Source organism: Hippocampus comes, unplaced genomic scaffold (genome assembly GCF_001891065.2).
Source record: "Hippocampus comes isolate QL1 unplaced genomic scaffold, H_comes_QL1_v1.1 scaffold9, whole genome shotgun sequence".
Lineage (NCBI taxonomy): Eukaryota > Metazoa > Chordata > Actinopteri > Syngnathiformes > Syngnathidae > Hippocampus > Hippocampus comes.
Window position 1 is genome coordinate 3,237,025 of NW_017805275.1, and position 20,395 is coordinate 3,257,419.

The 20,395-nt window shown below is 39.4% G+C and overlaps 1 protein-coding gene across 6 annotated transcripts; it reads right to left on the reverse strand.

The window, feature by feature from the left end:
- Nucleotides 1-906: 906 nt before the first annotated feature.
- On the reverse strand, nucleotides 907-19,823 carry tnip1 (TNFAIP3 interacting protein 1). Of its 6 annotated transcripts, none has more exons than XM_019869712.1 (18): nucleotides 19,718-19,823; nucleotides 13,480-13,660; nucleotides 12,058-12,201; nucleotides 11,878-11,963; nucleotides 11,714-11,773; nucleotides 10,898-11,107; nucleotides 9,422-9,516; nucleotides 8,474-8,675; nucleotides 8,092-8,184; nucleotides 7,927-7,992; nucleotides 6,110-6,241; nucleotides 5,904-6,032; nucleotides 4,957-5,079; nucleotides 4,741-4,866; nucleotides 4,584-4,667; nucleotides 4,032-4,247; nucleotides 2,531-2,618; nucleotides 907-2,356 (listed from the first exon to the last, which is right to left on the reverse strand). In XM_019869712.1, the coding sequence occupies exons 2-18, from the start codon at nucleotides 13,628-13,630 to the stop codon at nucleotides 2,259-2,261; spliced, it is 2,103 nt and encodes a 700-aa protein (XP_019725271.1). In that variant the 5' UTR covers nucleotides 13,631-13,660; nucleotides 19,718-19,823; the 3' UTR covers nucleotides 907-2,258. The 6 variants fall into 6 exon arrangements, with proteins under 6 accessions (XP_019725271.1, XP_019725273.1, XP_019725275.1 ...); XM_019869714.1 differs by lacking the exon at nucleotides 19,718-19,823 and adding an exon at nucleotides 14,381-14,489 and having other exon boundaries at nucleotides 8,510-8,675; XM_019869716.1 differs by lacking the exon at nucleotides 19,718-19,823 and adding an exon at nucleotides 14,381-14,489 and having other exon boundaries at nucleotides 4,032-4,157.
- Between the last annotated feature and the right edge of the window lie 572 nt (nucleotides 19,824-20,395).

The window sequence follows — 20,395 nt, forward strand, 5'->3', positions numbered from 1 at the left end:
CCCACATTCTAAAAACCTGCATGGGAGGTTAATGGAACACTATAAATTGTCCCTAGGTGTGAATGTTTTTTATGCGAGGCCTGTGATTGGCTGGCGATCAGTTCAGAGTGTACCCTGCCTACTGTCCAGAGACACCTGGGATAGGGTCCAGCATGCCCGCAACCCTTGTGAGGATAAGCGCATGAGAAAATGGATGGATGGAAAATGCTTCATTTTTTTAATGTATGGAATATTTGGTGAGTGCAAGATTTTTAAAAAGTCATTTAGGATAGTGTAATACACGAAACTACAATTCTCAATTGACCGTTTCGTGTTATGTGTGGACATACAGCAATACAGAAATGCATTTTAAATGAACCTCCAAAGCTCATGTATGAACATGACAAAAACAAAGAATACTATGGCTATATTTTTTATTTTTGTTCATGTTATAAATTTAAGATGTAGTTTTCATGCTTTTCAAATCATTGTCTACAGCTTTAGTTTGGGTTATTTCGTTAGTGTTTATAATACCTTGGTCTATACTAAATGATTGAACACATGCTTATGATAAGCATTTGTAGAATACTCATTTTGTTTTTCACGGTGGGCTGTATATGTCCCATGGGATGTGGACTCCCAATTTTAGTTTGCCTACATTGTCACTGGTGTCCACGTGTGTTGCTCAGAGGAATTTAAGCAAAACTTGAAGGGGAAAAAAAGAGAGGGCCTTGATCACTGAAATGAAACTGAATTCTAAATTTGTACCAAATTGTTTTCAAGACCATGGACACACCCTTACACAAAAGCTCATCTATAAACTTGTAAATTATTTGCATATATCTGTCAAGAAGCTAGTGCTACTGGAAACGTGCAGTAACCCCTGCGGACGCAGAAAAATGAAAAAAAAATGCAGTATGCATCATGCAAAGTAAACATTTAGAATCGATTTATTAAGCCAGTCAAATACAAAAGGTCTCACATGTGCTTTTACCTACAGCAAACATAAAAGGGGCTGCAAACCAAGAAATACAACTGCCAGGAATCAAAGAATACCGTTTCAAAAGTGCACGTCTCCCTTCACTTCCCACCAATCCGATTCGGTTCATGGTAACCTAATAAGTCGGTTAAAATGAAACTATCTCAGCTTGTGCAGTTTTTGAAGGCCTTCATCCAATTTCCTCATAATGTTCGATACGCAAGAAATCCTAGTGAATATTCGGTTCAGACACTGGTGTGAATTTGAGACAGTTAAAAAAAATAATAATAAAATTTAAGTGGCCTCCTACACATTACACCATGGCTCCTGACTAAGTGTTACATACAGCAAGGCACGGGTTTCAAAGATGAACCCAGACTTCCTCTGCTCTGGCAACTGTATCTGTACTAATGAATTAGTAAGTTAGCAGCTATTAGAAGACAACTGTTGGGTACTGCACAGGGATAAAAAAAAAAAATGTGCACGAGATAACAAGATAGTGACATAGGTGGTCAAATAAAGTCACAGAAGTGTTGTTTAATGAGATTAGGTCCATCATCATGGTGAAAAGAAAGGCTTGGGTATGTGTTGTGTCTGACACAAATGTCAAGAGCTACAATATATCGGGAATACACTCACAACATTAAGCAGCATTACTGAAAGACAATGATTCACACTGAGTCAATGCAACTATCAAAACAGCAGGTTATAAATAAATTATCGATCACAAATATGTTTTTGGTATGATACGTCAAAATCCCCTCAAGACCCCTACCCCCCCCAAACATTTGTATGCAACAACCACATTTTGACCAGTTACACATACGGGACGTTTCTATCACATCAATGTACTGCGGAAGTCTTCTCAGGTCAATTAACATTTACTTTGTAAATTCAGTGATTGAATTCACCCACGTTGTCATCCATTGTTGGAATGAGAATGGTTTTGCTCGTACAGGGAACGGCTTGCTGTAACCATATAAGTTTGTAAATCAAGTTGTTGCAGGTTACAACATAAAAAGTTCGATTTTCTGGGGGGAAAAAAGGAGTGTTAAGTCACCTACCTATTTAACAAAAGATCTCAATTCATGATTTAAAAAAAAAACAAAATCGAAATCGTTCATGTTTATATTCAGGAAAGCGAAGTGTTCCACAAATAGCCTTATAAAACGCAAGTATAAACAACATTACAATAGGATATCTACAGTTCAGTAGGAAAATTATAGATCAAATCACACCCTTTCAAAGCAAAACTAACTGATTTCATGCTACGACCCAAGTTCCATTATCCGGTGACACTTTAGTGCTTTCCGGGATCTATATTCTGACGCTCTCTTTTTCCAAATCCTCCCCCTCCTGCTCCTCCTGCTCCTCCTGCTGCCGCCGCCGTGGACTGGTCTGCAAGGTAGACATAAGAAATCAAACTTTTACTTTGAAAAACAATGATCAACATGTTTTTCCATTTTCTGACAAGTTACAGACCAAACCCACAACTGAATCTTAATTCATTTGTGTTTGTGAATTTGATGCGCTTTGAATTAATTTAGTTGCAGCCCTGCTCCACTGTTTTACCTGCATTATCTGGCGCTGGTCGTGAACTTTCCCCCACCGCTCTGGGTCCTCTGGGCTGTAGAAATGACGAGGACTGCCACGGAAAACCCTGGAAGACACAATGACATCATCATCATTCAAGCAACTCAATATATACGAAATGATTTACCGCGAACAGCAAGCCCAAAGTCTCTAGTCCTGTTCACACGGCACACATTTGGTCCGACGCTGCACCGAAATATTTTGTTGCGATGTATTTTACACCGGATCAAATTTTGTGGAGCGGTCACACGTGCAAAGCCGCTGAGCGTGACAACTCCGGCGCAGCGTCGAAGCAGCTCCACTTGCGGTCACACGTGCAATTTCTGCTCCGGACCAAAACGACAGGAATGCGGAAGTAAAACAGGTTCGGGTCGGGCTTCTCTCTCGCGGACTTTTATTTATTTTTCTTTTAATAAATATTATGGTGGACACTATTCTGTCCTTGTTCAGAATAGATCCACTTGTCGGCAGTCGTGGAATAAAGACGTGTTTACAGTCAATCGTGTGTGCTCCTTATGACTGCCACAATATATGTTTTAAAAAATGTATACTAAAACAATGTGCGGATACTAAACTAAGGAATACTTGTTTTAAAACAAACAATTTGGATATAACAGAGAATGCGCTGTAATTTAATTGCTATTTCACTGCTAAACAGGAGCGCGGCCGGCCAGACCAGTGCGCACGTATGTTAATTTCGTTTAAAACAATCCTGTAGAAAAAATTTCAGATATCTTTACCTATTTATTTCATTTGAATTATTCTATTTAAAGCCTAGGAAGCCGCAGGATTTCTCTGCGTAATCAAGCAAATGCACATCGAGATTTCTCTTTGCCTGTCCTCTTATTCTGTATTTCAGCGTTATTTCGTTGTGCAAATGCATTGATAATGTTCATAAAAATATGTAGATTATTTTAACCGTAAGAAATCTTGCGTTTTTTTCTCCCCAAAATACTCACAAATAAAATATGAAATGTCGGGTTTGCTTCAGGCTCGGGCCTGGGGTCGGATTCCGTGCGTCTGGTAGCGAGCGTAGCGAGGCCACTCCCCCGCAAGCGAGCATTTGCTCTGGAGCAAATTTAATCCAGCTGCGTTCACACGTGCACATTTGTTTCGGCGTAGCGTCGCAAACGAGCATTTGCTCTGGAGCAAATTTTTAAACGACCTCCCTGAGGTGGATCAAATTTGGTCCGGTATAAGCTCTTTAGTGGAGCTACGCCGGAGCAAATGTGCACGTGTGAATGCTCGACTGGATTTATTTCGGAGCTGCGTCGGACCAAACGTTGCCGTGTGAACGGGGCTTCTGTTGTCGTAATGTAATAACAGAAGTCTGCAGAGCCTCGTCACTCAGTATTCACTAAGCAGAAGACCTAATTCCGTCATTCGCGTGTTTCTCCCAACATAACACCTGACATAGAGGCAGAGGAGAGAGCCTGGTTCTGTCAGTGAGACAGATGTAGGGACCTTTGAGGACCCTTACCGGGGTAACAGGCTGGAAGTCTCGTATGGGGGGCGGAGCTGTGGCGGTTGCTGCCGTGGCACCTGCTGCATTGGGCATCCGGGGATGGAAGTGTACGGGCCAGCCCTCAAGGCCCTGCGGTCCCACCTGCACAAAGGGACCACAGTAGGGGGGGCTCAGCGGGCCGTTCACTGAGCCCGACGTGGGGTCTGAGGTACGTCTTTCCTGCTGCTGCCCCTACGAGGGATCACAAGTACACATGTGATCCCCGATCAGTGCATGGATGGTAAACTGAGCGAGCACAGACGTGGCCCGGTTACGGCGTGGCTAACCGCTGAGACACCGGATGCACTGACAAACATGAGAAGTGGAGTCAGGCTCTCGTGTCGACCCCATACACTTAAGATGAGTGACTTCCGACTGGTCACAACTGGGCACTAGTTTGTCAGCATAAAATCATGCGGTGAGCATTTGGGGCTTTGGAATTCTCCTGACATACCGTATCAGCTCGCCCATGCAAACTCTTTCACACACACCGACACGTTCTCACTCGGGCTTTCATTCACACGCTACCTGCTTGTGATGCTGCATCTGCAGTCTTTCGAGCTTGCATCGCTCTGTGTGTTCTCGCTGACACTCGTTCTGCGCCTGATGCAGCTGGAGGACAACAAAGGAAGCACCAACTCAGGCGGTCAACTCTCATCCTCAATGTCCTCATCAGGTCGCTTACCTGATTGGTCAAATTCGTAATCTGAATCTGGAGTCGCTCCACCTGCCGCCTCAGGTCTTCTTTTTCCTCATTCATTCGCTCTCTGTCACTGCGTTCTTTTCTGAAGTCTTCTTCAAAAATTTTCACCTGATTTACACCAAAATTACAATGAACAGATGAGGAGATGAATGCACAACTACAGCAAAATTTCATTTTGAAATGCATGTTTTGTCTGACCTGTTCTTTTAGAACAGCGATTTGGGTGAGTAGTTCCTGTTTCTTCAGGTGATTGGCAGCGTCCTGGCCAGGTTGTTGTTGGGAGGATGATGGGGCATGTAAATTTAAGGCGTCTTCTAAAGCCTGGAAAAAGAGGAAAGTTTTTTTTGGTTTTTTTGTTTGTAAAATGTAAACTAGGGTTGAACAATTTACCGAATTCAAATTCACATCGGAATGTTGTACAATACAAATTTTCAAAACGCAAAGGGAGCTATTTGGAAGACAAAAAAAAAAGGGCTTCATTTCGGTCTGCTGGTAGGCTTTATTTGTTATATACAGAACATGCATACGCCTCAGTCATATTTTGACGAAAAAATATATTTTTTGCCGTAAAAATCTTAGGATGCTGGCTACCTACGCTAAAATCGGCCACATCCTTTGTTAAATAGATCAAATCTACTCTCGAAATGAAACTATTAAAAAATATATCCTAATCAGTATGTGGTTCAGTTTTTCATATTTTCTGAAAAAAATTACTTGAACCATTATTTTATTATACTGTATATTTATTGTTATAGTCCCTAAATAAGGCCGGTGCGTAAGAAGTTTAGTCCACGTTTACATAAAGCATGAAAAAAAGTTGACGTGATAAAGCCACACATTTGTTCCTGACTTTCCATGTTTATGCTACATTTGTTGGGTAGAATTTGTCAAGTGGTCTTAATTAAAAGACTGCAACTGCAAGTCTAACTGTTTCGTAAGTTGACTCTAATTGAAGTAGACAAACCGTCTCCCATATGAATTCATGGTTCATTTGCCTTTATTTTAGCATAAGCTTTAAAACCAAAACATTTACGTAGAATAAATCTGATATTATTGTAATAGATTCATTCATTGTTTGTATTTGTTCAAAAAAAAGAAAAGAGTAAAGCTCTCAGGCCACCTATTTGATGTCCCTTTTCACTGACCCTGTTGAGACGTTGGATTTCCTTCTCCTGGTACTCCCGCTGTTTACTGAGAGGCAACAACTGGTCCTGCAGGTAGCGAACTTTCTGTTTCAATTCAGTCGTCTCCGTGTTTAGACACTCCTTCTCACCCTGAAACAACAGCGCCAGCGTTTTCAAAACGGGTGTCCTTTTACTTGAATGTCCATTTTGAAATCAATTCTGTTCACCTGCACATTTTCAATCTTGGACTTCGCCAGCAGCAGTTTCTTGTCGTAGTCGCGCTGCCTCTGCTCTCGCTCCGCCTCCAGTTCAAGCACAGTCTTCTGAGAATCGGCTAGCCTCTGCCTGAGGTCAGTGATCTGCATTGTTAAGTTAAAAGCATTTCCTGTGAGAGGATCAAGGACTTTCATAATATCCATGACATACCAGATTCTTGATGCTTAGCTGCACTTTTGAGGGCGTGTGTATTATTCTACGTAGGTAAACATGAGCTAGGTAGTCATGCAAATCTGTTATCTATGAAACCACAGTAACGAAGACATCTGCAATGTCACATGTATTTGGGTGTGAAATAACAGCATGCCTATTGACGCAAATGGATATGGAGCAACATGGTGTGCCCATGTACGAAGAAGCGGCACGTTTGTTTGTGATTGAGGGTGCGATTACAGAATGTGCGTCTGTCGGTCTGTGTGTGTGTGTCTGCTCCCCCCGATTGCACCATAAGAGCAGGTCAGCAGATATAACAGTGGTTAAGGGGAATTCTCACTGACAGCGCGTGTGGTAAGTATGCTCAGATAGGTTAGCTATTGCAAGAGTGTGTCTTTTCCACTCTACAGCGCACAGCAAACAGCTGCGACAATGCAATCTGTCATTTAAAAGCTTGGTGCCCTTAATTTATTTTAACTCTTCATATTGCAAGTCTAATAACAACTTTCATTAACAATTAATACATTGAGTCCATCCCAAGGATAAAAAAAAAATTATTGTGGGCAAATTGATGTTGCTCATCTATTTTACATTTTTTCTGGCACTCGTATTTATTTTCTCTCTCTGCGAGCATTTAAAAAAAAAAGTCATACACAATGTTTATTTTATTTTTAATATGCTTGTATTTATATTTTATCATATATATTTATTTATATACTTCTTCCTACTCTCCCTGTCGTAATTCTGCTGCTGTAAATTGGGAATTTCTCCATTGTGAGACAAATAAATGTTTTCTTATCTTATCGGACAACGGTAAATGAATCGACATTTTTTTAAAATAATATTTTGGCTGTTGTAGTTTACACCAGCTGTGTGAGGCTACAAAACCAAATGTCCTTAAAAAAAAAAAAAAAAAAAAAGGGTCAGATAGGTTAGCTATTGCAAGAGTGTGTCTTTTCCACTCTACAGCGCACAGCAAACAGCTGCGACAATGCAATCTGTCATTTAAAAGCTTGGTGCCCTTAATTTATTTTAACTCTTCATATTGCAAGTCTAATAACAACTTTCATTAACAATTAATACATTGAGTCCATCCCAAGGATAAAAAAAAAATTATTGTGGGCAAATTGATGTTGCTCATCTATTTTACATTTTTTCTGGCACTCGTATTTATTTTCTCTCTCTGCGAGCATTTAAAAAAAAAATCATACACAATGTTTATTTTATTTTTAATATGCTTGTATTTATATTTTATCATATATATTTATTTATATACTTCTTCCTACTCTCCCTGTCGTAATTCTGCTGCTGTAAATTGGGAATTTCTCCATTGTGAGACAAATAAATGTTTTCTTATCTTATCGGACAACGGTAAATGAATCGACATTTTTTTAAAATAATATTTTGGCTGTTGTAGTTTACACCAGCTGTGTGAGGCTACAAAACCAAATGTCCTTAAAAAAAAAAAAAAAAAAAAGAGGGCATAAATGTGAATTTTACTTAGTTACTACTTTGACTGTGGTAAAATGAAAATAGACGTGCTGTAACAGGCTACAACCAGAGGGCACAGTAATGTTTCCTTTCACCCTCATAGCAGTCTTAGTCATTACTGCACCTTCTGTTCAAACTGTGACTTCATTGAATTCCACTGAATGTCCCACTGCTTATTCACCTCCAGTACCTGTGCAGAAACATGACGCAAAACAAACGAGCATATAGGAAACTCATTGACTATACTATCCAATAGTAGGACTGGTCTCAACAAGAGGAAAAGACTTGCATCTTTTCTTTGCTTCTCGAGGAGCTTTATCTTCTTTTCATAAACCTCGACGTCACAAGGTTTGTTTGGACTTTTTTCAGCAGCTTTTCCACTCTGGGGGCACACAGAACATTTGTTGCATTACATACAGTACATCCCACAGTGGGATGCTTCATTGAGCAACTGAGTCAGTGAGCTTAAAGATTTTTTTTTCTTTTTTTTTTTGTCATGCACTTATTAGTTTGAGGTTTCTCTGCATGCCATAGATGTATATTTTTCACTAATTTTGTCAGTATGCAAGCAATAAAAGAGTAATGATGACCTACGTTTGTAAAATATTGTCTGTATGTGTGACAATTTTAATGGAAAAAAAATGACAGCTTGATCATTTCATTTTAGCTACCTTCTGAGGGGTAGAGGCTTCTATCTTCGGTCTCACCGTGGTACATTCTTCTTTAACGGTCTCATCTTTGGTTTTGGGAGCTTCAGTGTCAGATGCTGCCGCAGATGACGATGATGACGATGACGCTGCAGCTGCTGCTGCTGACGTTGACGCCACTGCTGCGCCACCTGTCACAAGTTCCTTCAGTTTCTGATTTTCCTGCCTGAAAGCACCAGTACAATGAACATTTTATTGAACAGGACCTGCGAACAAGGCCCTGGTCCAAGTTCAGGATATATTTGGGTACCGGTAATACCTTACCATTTCCAAAAGGCGTAACAAATTCAATCAACAATATTCCCCGGCAAAAGTGAAAGCATGTGCAGCTGGCAAGCAGCACAAAGATATGTGGTACTGATCACACAACTGACTTACGATTATTTTCTTGTCAAAGGATAACGTGTTTGTTTGATTATAATTGAAAGTTTCATACGTGTTCCTGGAGTTTAGTAAAGCTCAAGAAAGCAGAACTGTCAAGAAGGGCCTAAATGTTGTTGGGCAGTTTAACACCACTGTTAATTACTATCACAATAATAAACAGGTTGTTAAATAAACACCCTTCCAAGTGTGTCTCGCCAAAATAAATATGATTACTTTTTCAAAATGCAGAAGTTTCCATATAGATCTTGCATTACAGATTACATTGTGCAGGTCGTGCTAATGTAACTGGTCAGTGTATATACTCACTTTTTATTAATTAACTGATGAAAAGTTATTATTATATTATTGTGCATGAACAATTTCAAAGTGTTACAAGATAAAAGTAGATATAAAAATTCCAGTTTTAAAAAAATACTACGACTAATCTACTAATCATTGATTTCTAAAATGAAGATGAGTTAAGACCATTGTTGGAAAGAAAATTACCAAGCGTCAAACCAGGGCGGAATAAATAAATAAAAATATTACCTCAGCTGTTCCAAGTCTCGATTCCTGATATGATGATCCTCTTCCATTTTCTTCCGCAGCTCATTGTTCTCCTCTCTAAGCTGTTCACATAGAGTCTGTACGAAAAATGTTGGTTGAATTCATTGTAAACATATTCTATGTCATCTAGCTGCCAACACTATAAGAGATTGCTCTTTCAGTGAACGAGTGTGAGAACAGAATGAAGAAATGCCACCCAGTCTTACGAAGTACATGCGAGTGCATACACAAGCCTTCCTATGTGACGTGGAAATCGTTTTTTTCCCTCTCTAATTTGCATACACAACTAGCAAAACCCATTGTGCAAGAACAAAAAAAAAATAAATAATGTGGTATGAGCCTACTCTGTTTAGAACTGCAGTATGAACTACTGGAAAAATCACAGTATGAATCTTGACACAAGAAACACAAATATGGAATCAGCCAATCGAAAAGTTAAGACCATCTGTCTGAAAAAGTATTTACCAAAAAAAATGACATCCTGAGTAGGGCTGAACAGTTACGGGTTTCAAATTCAAATTAACATTGGCAATGTAGTAAATATAATTTTCAAATTACACATGCTGAGATTTGGGAAATGTGTTTAATTTTGGTCGGTCGGTCGGATTTTTTTTCTATATGTATGGCATGTATATTTCATTTATTTAGTGTCTACTGCAGTGCTTAAGAAATGCAGTCTACGTGTTTACCCATCTGTTTCATGAAACATTAAAAAGTTAAGGTGATAAAGCCACAGATTAATTTGCAATTTTTTTGTAATTGTGATTTATGACTTACTGATTTATGTTTACGTTTGGTAGACTTTTGTGTAGTTGCCGTATTCAGTGCTTAAAACGCAGCAAATGTTAAAGGAACAACACTAACTGAAGTAGAAAAATAAACTGTCTTTCATATTAATTCATGGTTGATTTGCTTTAATTTTAGCTTTACCTATGATTAACCTATAATACCAATTTTATTGGATTTCAGAGTATTTTTCAAAACCGTTCAGCCCTAGTCTTTAGCCAAAATGTTAAAGAAAGAAAAATCGACCGAGGACGGCAAGGCTGGTCAAAACGTCACAGTCATCATAGCCCCACCCCAAAAAATACCATGCAAAAATGCCCCCTAGGGCTTTGCATGTAGGGAGCAATTTGTTTGAATGTTGACTATGTAACTCCACACCCTTTACAAAACAGACGACATCATGTCTTCTGTTGTGGCTCTACTGTAATTCCTACCTTAGAAAGCAGAAAACTGTCAGATCAACTCTTCCTATGTTGGTGCCATTTAGAACAGTATTTCCAAACCAATCAAATGTTTGCAGTGAGAATTGTAAAAACGCATGCGACCCAAATGAGCCACAAATTTGTTCTTGAAGCTTAATTGTGGTGCTCAATTTGCATGCAAATTCTCATCTCTCACACAAAGAAACGTCTGCATTTATGCTATTTCTCCCAATTCAAACTGGTCACATACCTGTAGGAGGGATGTCCTCAGTTCATTCTTTTGGACCTTTGAGGAAAGATGGTGAAACTCCACAGCCATTCGACCCAGGTGAGCTAACAGCTGGTTTGGGTTGGACTCTTCTGCGAATATGCTGAAGGAGCTCTCCAATTTCTTCAGCTGGCTAGCCAGCTCGACGTTCTCCTGAGGCAAGAGAGGGATGACTCCTATTGCAGACCGGGCCTGAAATTAAGCACACCCGCCCTGTTAAAAGTCAGTCGATCAAACTTCTCTTTCAAGCTGACTCAGTATATATAATATGCATTAAAAAAAAAAAAAAAAGGAATCAGGCTGTAGGAATCATCATGCTACAACTTCTGTCAAACCAGTTGAGCTAGCTGGGAGAGAGAAGAAAAAAAAAAAAACAATAATGGAAGTTGACCAGAGATAGTGACTAACAATCTAACCGCAAATACACAGGTCACATGTGGTAGTCCGAGTTATTTTAGAATATGACCACATCACATTAAATAGTATTCTGGTCGAGTATCTAATGACCACATTCCTTAGGATGCAACATGTGACTGAATCATGTGTGATTCCAGTCAGTAATAATCCTGGACTTTCCCTGGTTGACTCAGGCTAAAACCGCCAGTATTGAATGAGTTACCGGGTTACTTCACCAGGACAGGTTTCTATTGTTGGGAAAATGGCTATTTCGAAAAGGGTGTACATATAGCCTGAAGTAGATGACACATTTATCAGAGGCATAAAACTGAGACAAGTTTTAAATTCTACTTCTAAAATGGAAGCTCAAGTTATAAGTGTCAAAGTAAGATTGGTACATACAGTCAAGGCATCTGACGTCCTCCTTTCCATATTGACCGCTTCGAACTCTGATAAGGTGTCCTGTAAAAAGCCGTCGCGTTAGGCAACACCAGCCAACACCCCCATCAATAAAAGTTCCACCAGTCAAAATGTAACGTTGCAATCCTCGAAAAGTTCACACTCACGTTAAGTCTGTTGGCCTGCATGGCCCTTGCTAAACAGCTTGCATCTGCTTCTTTCGGCTCAGCAGTGGGATGCAAACAAGGTTTACCTTAGCGTAGGGTGGGGGGGAGGGGGGCATCAACACCATCGTTGTGTAAATATAGCCAGTGTCACCCACAAATATGAAAATAAATGACACCTACTCTGCGTTTCTGTGTGAGCGTGTACACCAGCGCACAGACTGGCAGCAAAGCTGGAGGACTTGAGGGCCTCGTTGTCTCTCACAAGTTCCTCCACGCGCTGACGAAGCCTCGACGCTTCTAATTGAGACTCTTCAAGTAAGTCACCTGCAGATAGATGGCTGCTTAGTTGAACAAAGTACAGTTTCAGCAAGCTTGGAAGTATGTCAATGCCAGCAACAAGAATACAATACTTTGAAGAACATGTAACACTCCTAAAATGAGTCACAGGCAGTGCGATAGTCAAAAACTACCCGTGTTCAGGTTTTACTACATTTTTTGTTTTTATGTGCTGCATGTCAGTCACTCCTGTATTCCCATCATTTGAATATGAGAGAATCTTTTCTGACACCAATCATCGTGCGAGTGCGCTGGATTTCATGCATTTTGACAATTGATTCCCAACCAGAGTTATAATTTTTTTGGTTTCATTTTTATTTTGTTTGAACTTTTGTTCTTAAAATTCTGCTCGTTTTAATTTGTTTTTAGAGACAGTTTGCTCGTTTCTATTTTTTTTTTTTTAATATTTGTTTTAATGTAGTCTTACTAGTTTTAGTATTCGCTTTTTTATACGGAGTCTTCGTTGAGTGCAAGATAAAAAAAAATGTTTTAAAAAGGGCCACAAAGTTTTGTGCAACATCGAAGAGTAAATTACAATTCCCATACGACTGTTTGACTTTCCTTCTTCTGTGCAGCCATACAGTAATACTGAAATAAATACATTTAAAAGAAACCCTGAAAACTCATCAATGGTATTAACCGTCAAAGACAAAAATGAAGGACTTTTTTTTACTATGTTTATAGTTTTATTTAGTTTTATAAATGTTAAATGTAGTTCCAGTCAGTCATTGTATTTTCATTGGCACAATGTTTTATCAATTTTAATTTTAGTTATTTTGGTAACTATAATAACCTGGTTCCCGATACAGCATTTTATCAATAAAATGCTCTTGTTTAATGACAATATAAATGTTAATGATTGATTTGATTGCTCTGACAGGTGTCTCAATGAACTTCAATCTTTCTGCCACTATACATTAATCCAACAACAACAAAAAAGCACACTAGATTCACTACTCTGCAGTAAACTTCATAGAGTAAACAAACAATCCAGGCCTACCTACAGTTTGCTGCCAAAACAGCTTAAGTAATGCAAAACTGATAAGGCTGAATTAGTCAGCAAAGTCTGATTTTAAACTAGAAAAGAAATAACTTCAATCTGTTGTTAAAAATGCACTAATTATACGCCTTATAGCACTGACTGATGCCTGTCTTGATGTTTGTAAGGCACAACAGTAAATCTTAAATTTATTTGAATTCCCCTTCCTAGTAGAGCAGGCATCAATGAGCAGCAGACATCCATGGCGGACCCTCATAGAAGCTTACCAAGGCTCTTCAGACCCTTCATCCTCTCTCTCAACATGCTGTTCTCCTCCAGGAGCTGTCGATAGCTGCTTCCTCCTGCAGCCTCATCCCTGGACTTGACATCACTCCCACCCGGATCGTAGATGCGGTACGGGCCTTTTCCTTCCATCATTTGTTCACTTGCTAAACATGATCCTCAAAACTGAAGAGAGATTGATAAAGAAGTATTTTAAATAATAACTCATTGTCTTGTGTCTCATTCTGGTGTCGGTCCAAAACAGAGCGGAATAAAAAGACTAAACAAAACAACGTTTCTCTATCCCTTTGGCATAAAATACACGAATGGATTAATTTACTTTTTTGTGTGTGACGGTCATGTTTGATCACAATGAAAAACAATGCACACACATTTTGTTCATTGCAACAGGAGTGACTTTAAAAGCATTAGTAGCAGTATTGTTATCTCCCTCACTGTTAACAAGAAATATACTTGTAAGATTGGTTGCACTATTTACAGTATGCAATGGGAAGCACTGTACGAGCATTGTTTCTTAATACAATGGATCACTACAGCATTCACGGCAAATGATGTCGACCACAAAAAGACCTACTTGTATATTATACGATGAGCTCCAAAAGAGCCTATACCAAAGAGTCCCGACGCAAAATAACAAAGTGATAGAGACGTTGCTTGTTCAAGAAGGCTATTATTAGTTTTTGCTGTTGTCATGCAAATGACTAGCAACGTTTAGCTATCAGCTAGCTAACGGTTGATAACAATGGGAGACAGGAAGCAGATAGCTCTCCTTTTGTTTTAAAACCCCTTAACACACACACTTTTGCCCAAGCACTCCGTTCGTCAGAAAGCGTAGGGATACCTGACAAAGCAACAAACAAAGCGGTGTCCTTTGACATAATATACCTTTCCGCTAGCGGCGGCCTCTCGTCTCTGTGCCAAGACATCTACTGCGGAAGTGGTCTGTTGCTCGCCGCCGTAACACGGGAAATTCCACCTTGCAACGTTTGATGTAAACAGCGGTGACTGACAGTCGAAGCGGCCAATCAGTGCCCAGAAAGGAGGAGCCAACTAGCCTTCGATTGTAAATACTGCTTCACGTTTTCAAACGACTGTATTCCTTAAATTGAGCCAAAAAAAAATAATCTTATAAGTAAAATGTTCTACTCAAATGTTTATTGAAGTGGTGTTATGCAGTTGTTTTCAACTCTAATACATTATCTTCTGAGCAGGAATGGGCAACTTCAAATACACGCATACATATACAGTATACATACAGTACATACATACATAAATGTGGATCGGAATGACCAGGGAAAAATGGGAAAATGTGAATCAGTGGGTGCCGAATTGTGAACATGCAGGCTGGAATGTAGTTTTAACAGAGGTGGGCAAATTACAAAATGTTGCTGGTAGAAGCATTTGTCATCTGTCAGCGGCCGAGACACCCGGCTGTCATTTTTTTTTTCTAGCAAGGGACTCAGTTTCTTCCCTTGCTTAAAATAGATTTGGAGGATGAAGGGCTCTGTGGTGCGGGCTTCTTTGGTTGTATCAAGCATTTGCACTGAACTAGAAGTGCAATCACAATCAAGGCCAGGTCAGCAGTACAGCATTTGTCATCCTGATATAAAGATATAAAGTATATGGAGGCATATGAAATAGTGATTTCATATTTCCTGTTGCGTGAAATGCCATAAAATTGTTAAAATTGTGAGTATATCTATTTCATCTGCTTCCTGACCACTGTCGGGGTACTCATGAGCAGAGGTTCTCAACCGTTTGATATCTTCCGTGACATCTTATGGGAAAAATCTTTGGCTTCGTCTCCTGTCAATTGCCCAAATTCCCATTTCAATGGAAGTTCAAATCACATCTGAACACATAAGTGAACATGCACAGCATAGATTAAAGTTAGGTCCCACAAGGTAATTACATTGAAGTTATCATAACACAACCCATTTTTCATTTTGTTGCAAGTTGAGTCTGGGCCTGCTGAACCTCGAAAGAAAAATTGGCATACATGTTGAGGAGGCAAGATAGATTGGAATAATGTAAACTCAGGCAACATCCATCCATCCATTTCTGATCCGCTTATCCTCACAAGGGTCGCGGGATGTGCTGGAGCCTATCCCAGCTGTCTTCGAGCAGTAGTCGGAGTACACCCTGAACTGGTTGCCAGCCAATCGCAGGACACACATAGACGAACAACCATCCACGCTTACACGCATACTGAGGCACAATTTAGAGTGTTCCATAAACCTGCCACGCATCTTTTTAGAATGTGGGAGGAAATTGGAGTACCCGGAAAAAACCCATGCAGACACAGGGAGAAAATGCAAACTCCACACAGGAAGGCCGGAGCTGGAATCGAACACTGCACCTCTGCATTGTGAGGCTGACACGCTAACCAGTCGACCACCGGGCCGCCCTACTCAGGCAACATATGAAGTTTGATATGATGAGCATCTCTTGGAAGTCCGTTGATCCTGTATTTTTAGACTACCGGAAATACCTATTGATGCTTAAAAGGTAAGCACCACTGTAAAGACTGATACGAATCTCAAAAATGAAGTTGGTATGTTGTAAAGATAAGGCATGAGATCTCAAGTGAATTATATAATAATGCATCGTAAATATAATAGTACTAAATAGGTAGGTGTCTGCATATCAGTGCAAAAATCGTGATTAAGGTCCATGCATTTGTCACAGAGAAATTGAACTTACAAAATGTTTGTGAAATGTATATCAGCAATAAATTACACACTATTGCTCTTACAGTATGATATCAGCAAAATGTATACATTAAGTGAAAAATGATGGCAGTGGAGCTTTTGATTAGTATCTCAGTATTATTTTATTTTGTGTGTTCTGTATTTGAAAAGAAAAACTAGCTTTCAGCCTTTTCGTAGTGTATAGAGAAATATATTCATTCATTCACTTTTGGCGGAGATTTATAGCATATCATAACAGACGCCATATGCATCCATGTAAAGCACTAGACTGTATGATTATCAGATGTGGGCGGAGTGGCCAAAAAAATGGAGTAAAATAAGAGTTTAGAATATGACCCATCTAAAAGTATAAAAAAGTAGACTTAAAAAATACTTAAGTTAGAGTATTGAGTGACAAAAAAAAATTCAAGTAGTAAGTAACTGGTGTGTAGCTTCTAATTTATCTACCGGTATTCAGTGACTCAATCAGGGAGGAGCAACTTAAATGCTGGAGGAGCCACAATTTTTCATCAGCGCTACTTGGGGACCATATAGGACCACCCAACTCCTAATCAGATACGTGACAAAAATGACACTTTTATGTGGAAAAAATACTGTACGTGTATACGTGCTCTTCATATATGTTCAGTTCGTTCTGTCTTTCATGGCCCTCTGAATAGGGATCTTCATCAGCATGGAACAATCACCCGCTATGTTCTCTTTGATTATTTATTGAGGCACACAGCAGGTAATAACCTAAAAGTAAGCATGAATACAACAAAAAATAATGTGCCTATCGTCATGCTTCACAATGTAAATAATGTAATAGACATGAATTCATTAACTTAATACCTTCATCTTACCAACAATTTTATCAAGCATAATACTGTATTATCACTCATGATTTTATGACAACCCATTGATTTTAGCATGATGTATTGTCATTGTCATCATTATTTCTTGGAATGTTTGAAATGTAATCAAAATTATTTTATAATGTCTTCAAGATTCATTGTCTAAACATCATGAGGACTCCAAATCCCAGCGGTCAAACCCGGGAGCAAAGCGCCGGCACTCCTCACTCTCGGCGTAAAGCACAGTCGTCATTCGAACTTTCCAATGCAGCCCGAAAAACATGACGCGCCAACACTCCAACAGAAAAGAACTAAGCATGGACACCACTGTAATTGCAAGTCCTGACTTTATCACTTTTGCCCACGTTGTTTAAAAGCGACTCCAGCGACTGTTTGCACTACCGGGTGCGAACAGCTAATAAGCGTTAAGCGATTCAGCAAACGCAAAGCGCCGCGGACACACTGTAAAGCAGACAAACAAAGCAAGCAAGCATGATTGAACCTAAAAGATAGTTCTGACAAAGAAAAGCGGACATAACAAACGAAGTTTACCATTGGGGTTATGCTGACGACGAAGTTAGTGGTTTTCTACTGAATAAAACCGCGCCACTTTTTTTTTAATACGTCAAGTGAATGGTCACTCAGTGGCAACCCGATTTTAAAGCCTAGGGTAAATCCAGCACATTTTTCGATGCATGTATAAAAGATCCGCTGTGCTAACACGAGAACAAAGTTTTGATGTAAACAACATAACCACGAACTGTGATTTTTGTTTTCTCAGTGCAAAGGGCTGTCTTGCATAAAAAATACAATTCAAGATTGGCACAAAACTGCTGAGCGGTATACCAACATTAGATGCAAGAACTAATCTTGTGGATTTTTTTCAAACAAATCAACTCAAAATTCAAATATTATTGAGTTACTATGTTTGTGGTGGTTAACTTGTATAGCGCTTTTTCACCAACAAGCCACTCAAAGTGCTTGAACGTTGAGTCCTCATTCACCTACTGATGATGCGGCATCTGGAGAGATTGGGGGTTCAGTATCTTGCTCAAGGACATTTCGACATGGTCACAAGGGCCAGGGGTTGAATCCACAACTTCAGATTTCAGACACTATCATTCTACCACAGAGGCAAGCCACCCCACATTGACTCACACTTTATTCCAATTTCGCCCAGAAATATCAGGCCTCCTTATGTAATACAGGTCTGCCATTTAATAGTGACTGATGATATTACAATGTAAAACTACAGTTGACCCCCACATTCGCGGTTCTGTACCCACAGATTTACAAATCTGCAGATTCCTTTTTTCTTTCATTTTGTTTTCAATATTTTTCACTATCTTGGGTTTTTGTCATTTTTTTGGATCATGGATGGATGGATGGATTTCCTTCCCCATTTCCCCCATTTTTCGTGGGAAACGTATATCGAATGTTGGTCCTCGGAAGCAATCGTTGCGACTGGCTTGATTTTGAATTGAGGCTGGCTTACCGATTCTGTCTTGTGCTGGAGTCCAAAATTCAGTGCTCATATGCACCGCCGCACCCCTTATGCGCGCTTCTTGTTACGTATACTGTGTGTATGAATTTTATTTCATGAAACCTTGACGATGGATCCTATGATAAACAACGTCTTCTCAGTTACAGAAGGGGTTACGAGCATGAGCACTCGGCCAGCGCACATGAACATGTCCGCCCTGAACTCTTCCCTTAAACTGTGTCAAGTCCCTATCCTGTGAAAACCTCTACGCAAACTAAAAGATGCTGGGTTGTTTTCCAAACGCACTTGTTTTGAACAGATTGGGTTAATTTTACCCAAGGTTGGAATCATTATTTTGAGAAAAGTCATTCTGAACCCACATTTTCCCATTTATCATTTTTATCATCATTATTTTGATCATGATCATAAGAAAGTTAGTCTGTGATTTGTTATTTACAACACATGAAGCCTCCACATAACTTGTCTGCAAAGTCCAAAGTTGTGGAGCCGAACACAACATTTCCCCTAAAATGTTGTGAAAAAGAGTCAAAAAAATTGAAGTGATTGAAGAGATGTGTTAAACTAGTGAAAAGTGGGTAAGCGAGGCAGTAAATTATTGACATTTCAAAAGAGACAGAGGGCCATAAACGCAAGTAGGCCAGCCTTTTTTGCATTTCCTAACAGCAGAAAACAACAGCTGACAGTCCTCAAACAAAAGCTGCTCATCTTTTTGTAATCTTGAGCAAAATGTCTAATTTCATCTCTTCCATGTAGTCTTGAACACACAAATAATATTTAAGTATATATATATTTTTTTCCTTTGGCCCAAACATCAGGCCAACATTCTGCTGACATGTTTGAGGATTTGGAAGATGATTTTGAAATAATCTATTTTAAAAAATGAATACAAATCAATTGTGAGCTTTCTAATGAAGCACAATAAAAGGTAGTATCATGTTTCCTTAACATACTGTACTACCGTATGCATCTTGCATGAAAGAATAGAGCTAATTCAACAGGATGCGAGTTCTTGCCGTGTGTGTGTGTGTGTGTGTGTGTGTGTGTGTGTGTGTGTGTGTGTGTGTGTGTGTGTGTGAAGAACCCCGAAGATAACACAAAACAATTTAGATAACGGACATTTAGGAGAAAACATGCTAGAACGTTTCAAAATATTAAACCGGTATGAACAACTCACCCACTCATTTGGCTTGTGTCGGAGAGGCATGCACTTTTTAAGGAAACTGGTGAATAGGAGGGAAGCAATTTCACTGTGAGACGTGGGGAATTCCCAAAACCAAGCGAAATGGCCTGACAAAGTAGGCTCAGTGTGAACAGAACCGATTGTGTCTCCAACTTTATGTTCCTCTTTTGGGGAGTGACTAAACACATACTGGAAATAAACAAATATTTGTTTTTAATTAGAGTGTAGTACCCGAGGGTCTTAAGTGCATCAACAGAAACGGCCACGCTAAAAATAATGGCCGATTTGTGCCCAGTAAAAAAGATATGCAGGTTGCCAAACATTTTAATAAAATCTCTTGTACTCATGTCAAGATTACATAGAATGGGTGGGAAGTTCTAATGTCAGAACACCGAATGTCGTTAACAGGCCGGGACGTGCAACTAGCTGCAGCACTTTTTTTGGCCTTGGATTTTGGCTTTCTGCAGGGGGATTTCCTCGCTACACCTCTTTTTTTTCTTTTCTTTTTTAACGCAAAGAAAGGCTGTGGCAGCTTCACTCCCACATGCTGTATAGTGTATGTAGTGAACTACAAGGGAGAATGTGTTGCTCTCACATCAGGCTTGTTTTGGCCTTCAAGAGTGTCAGTTATACTTAATAACAATGTACTTACCGACTTACAAGCTTACTTTT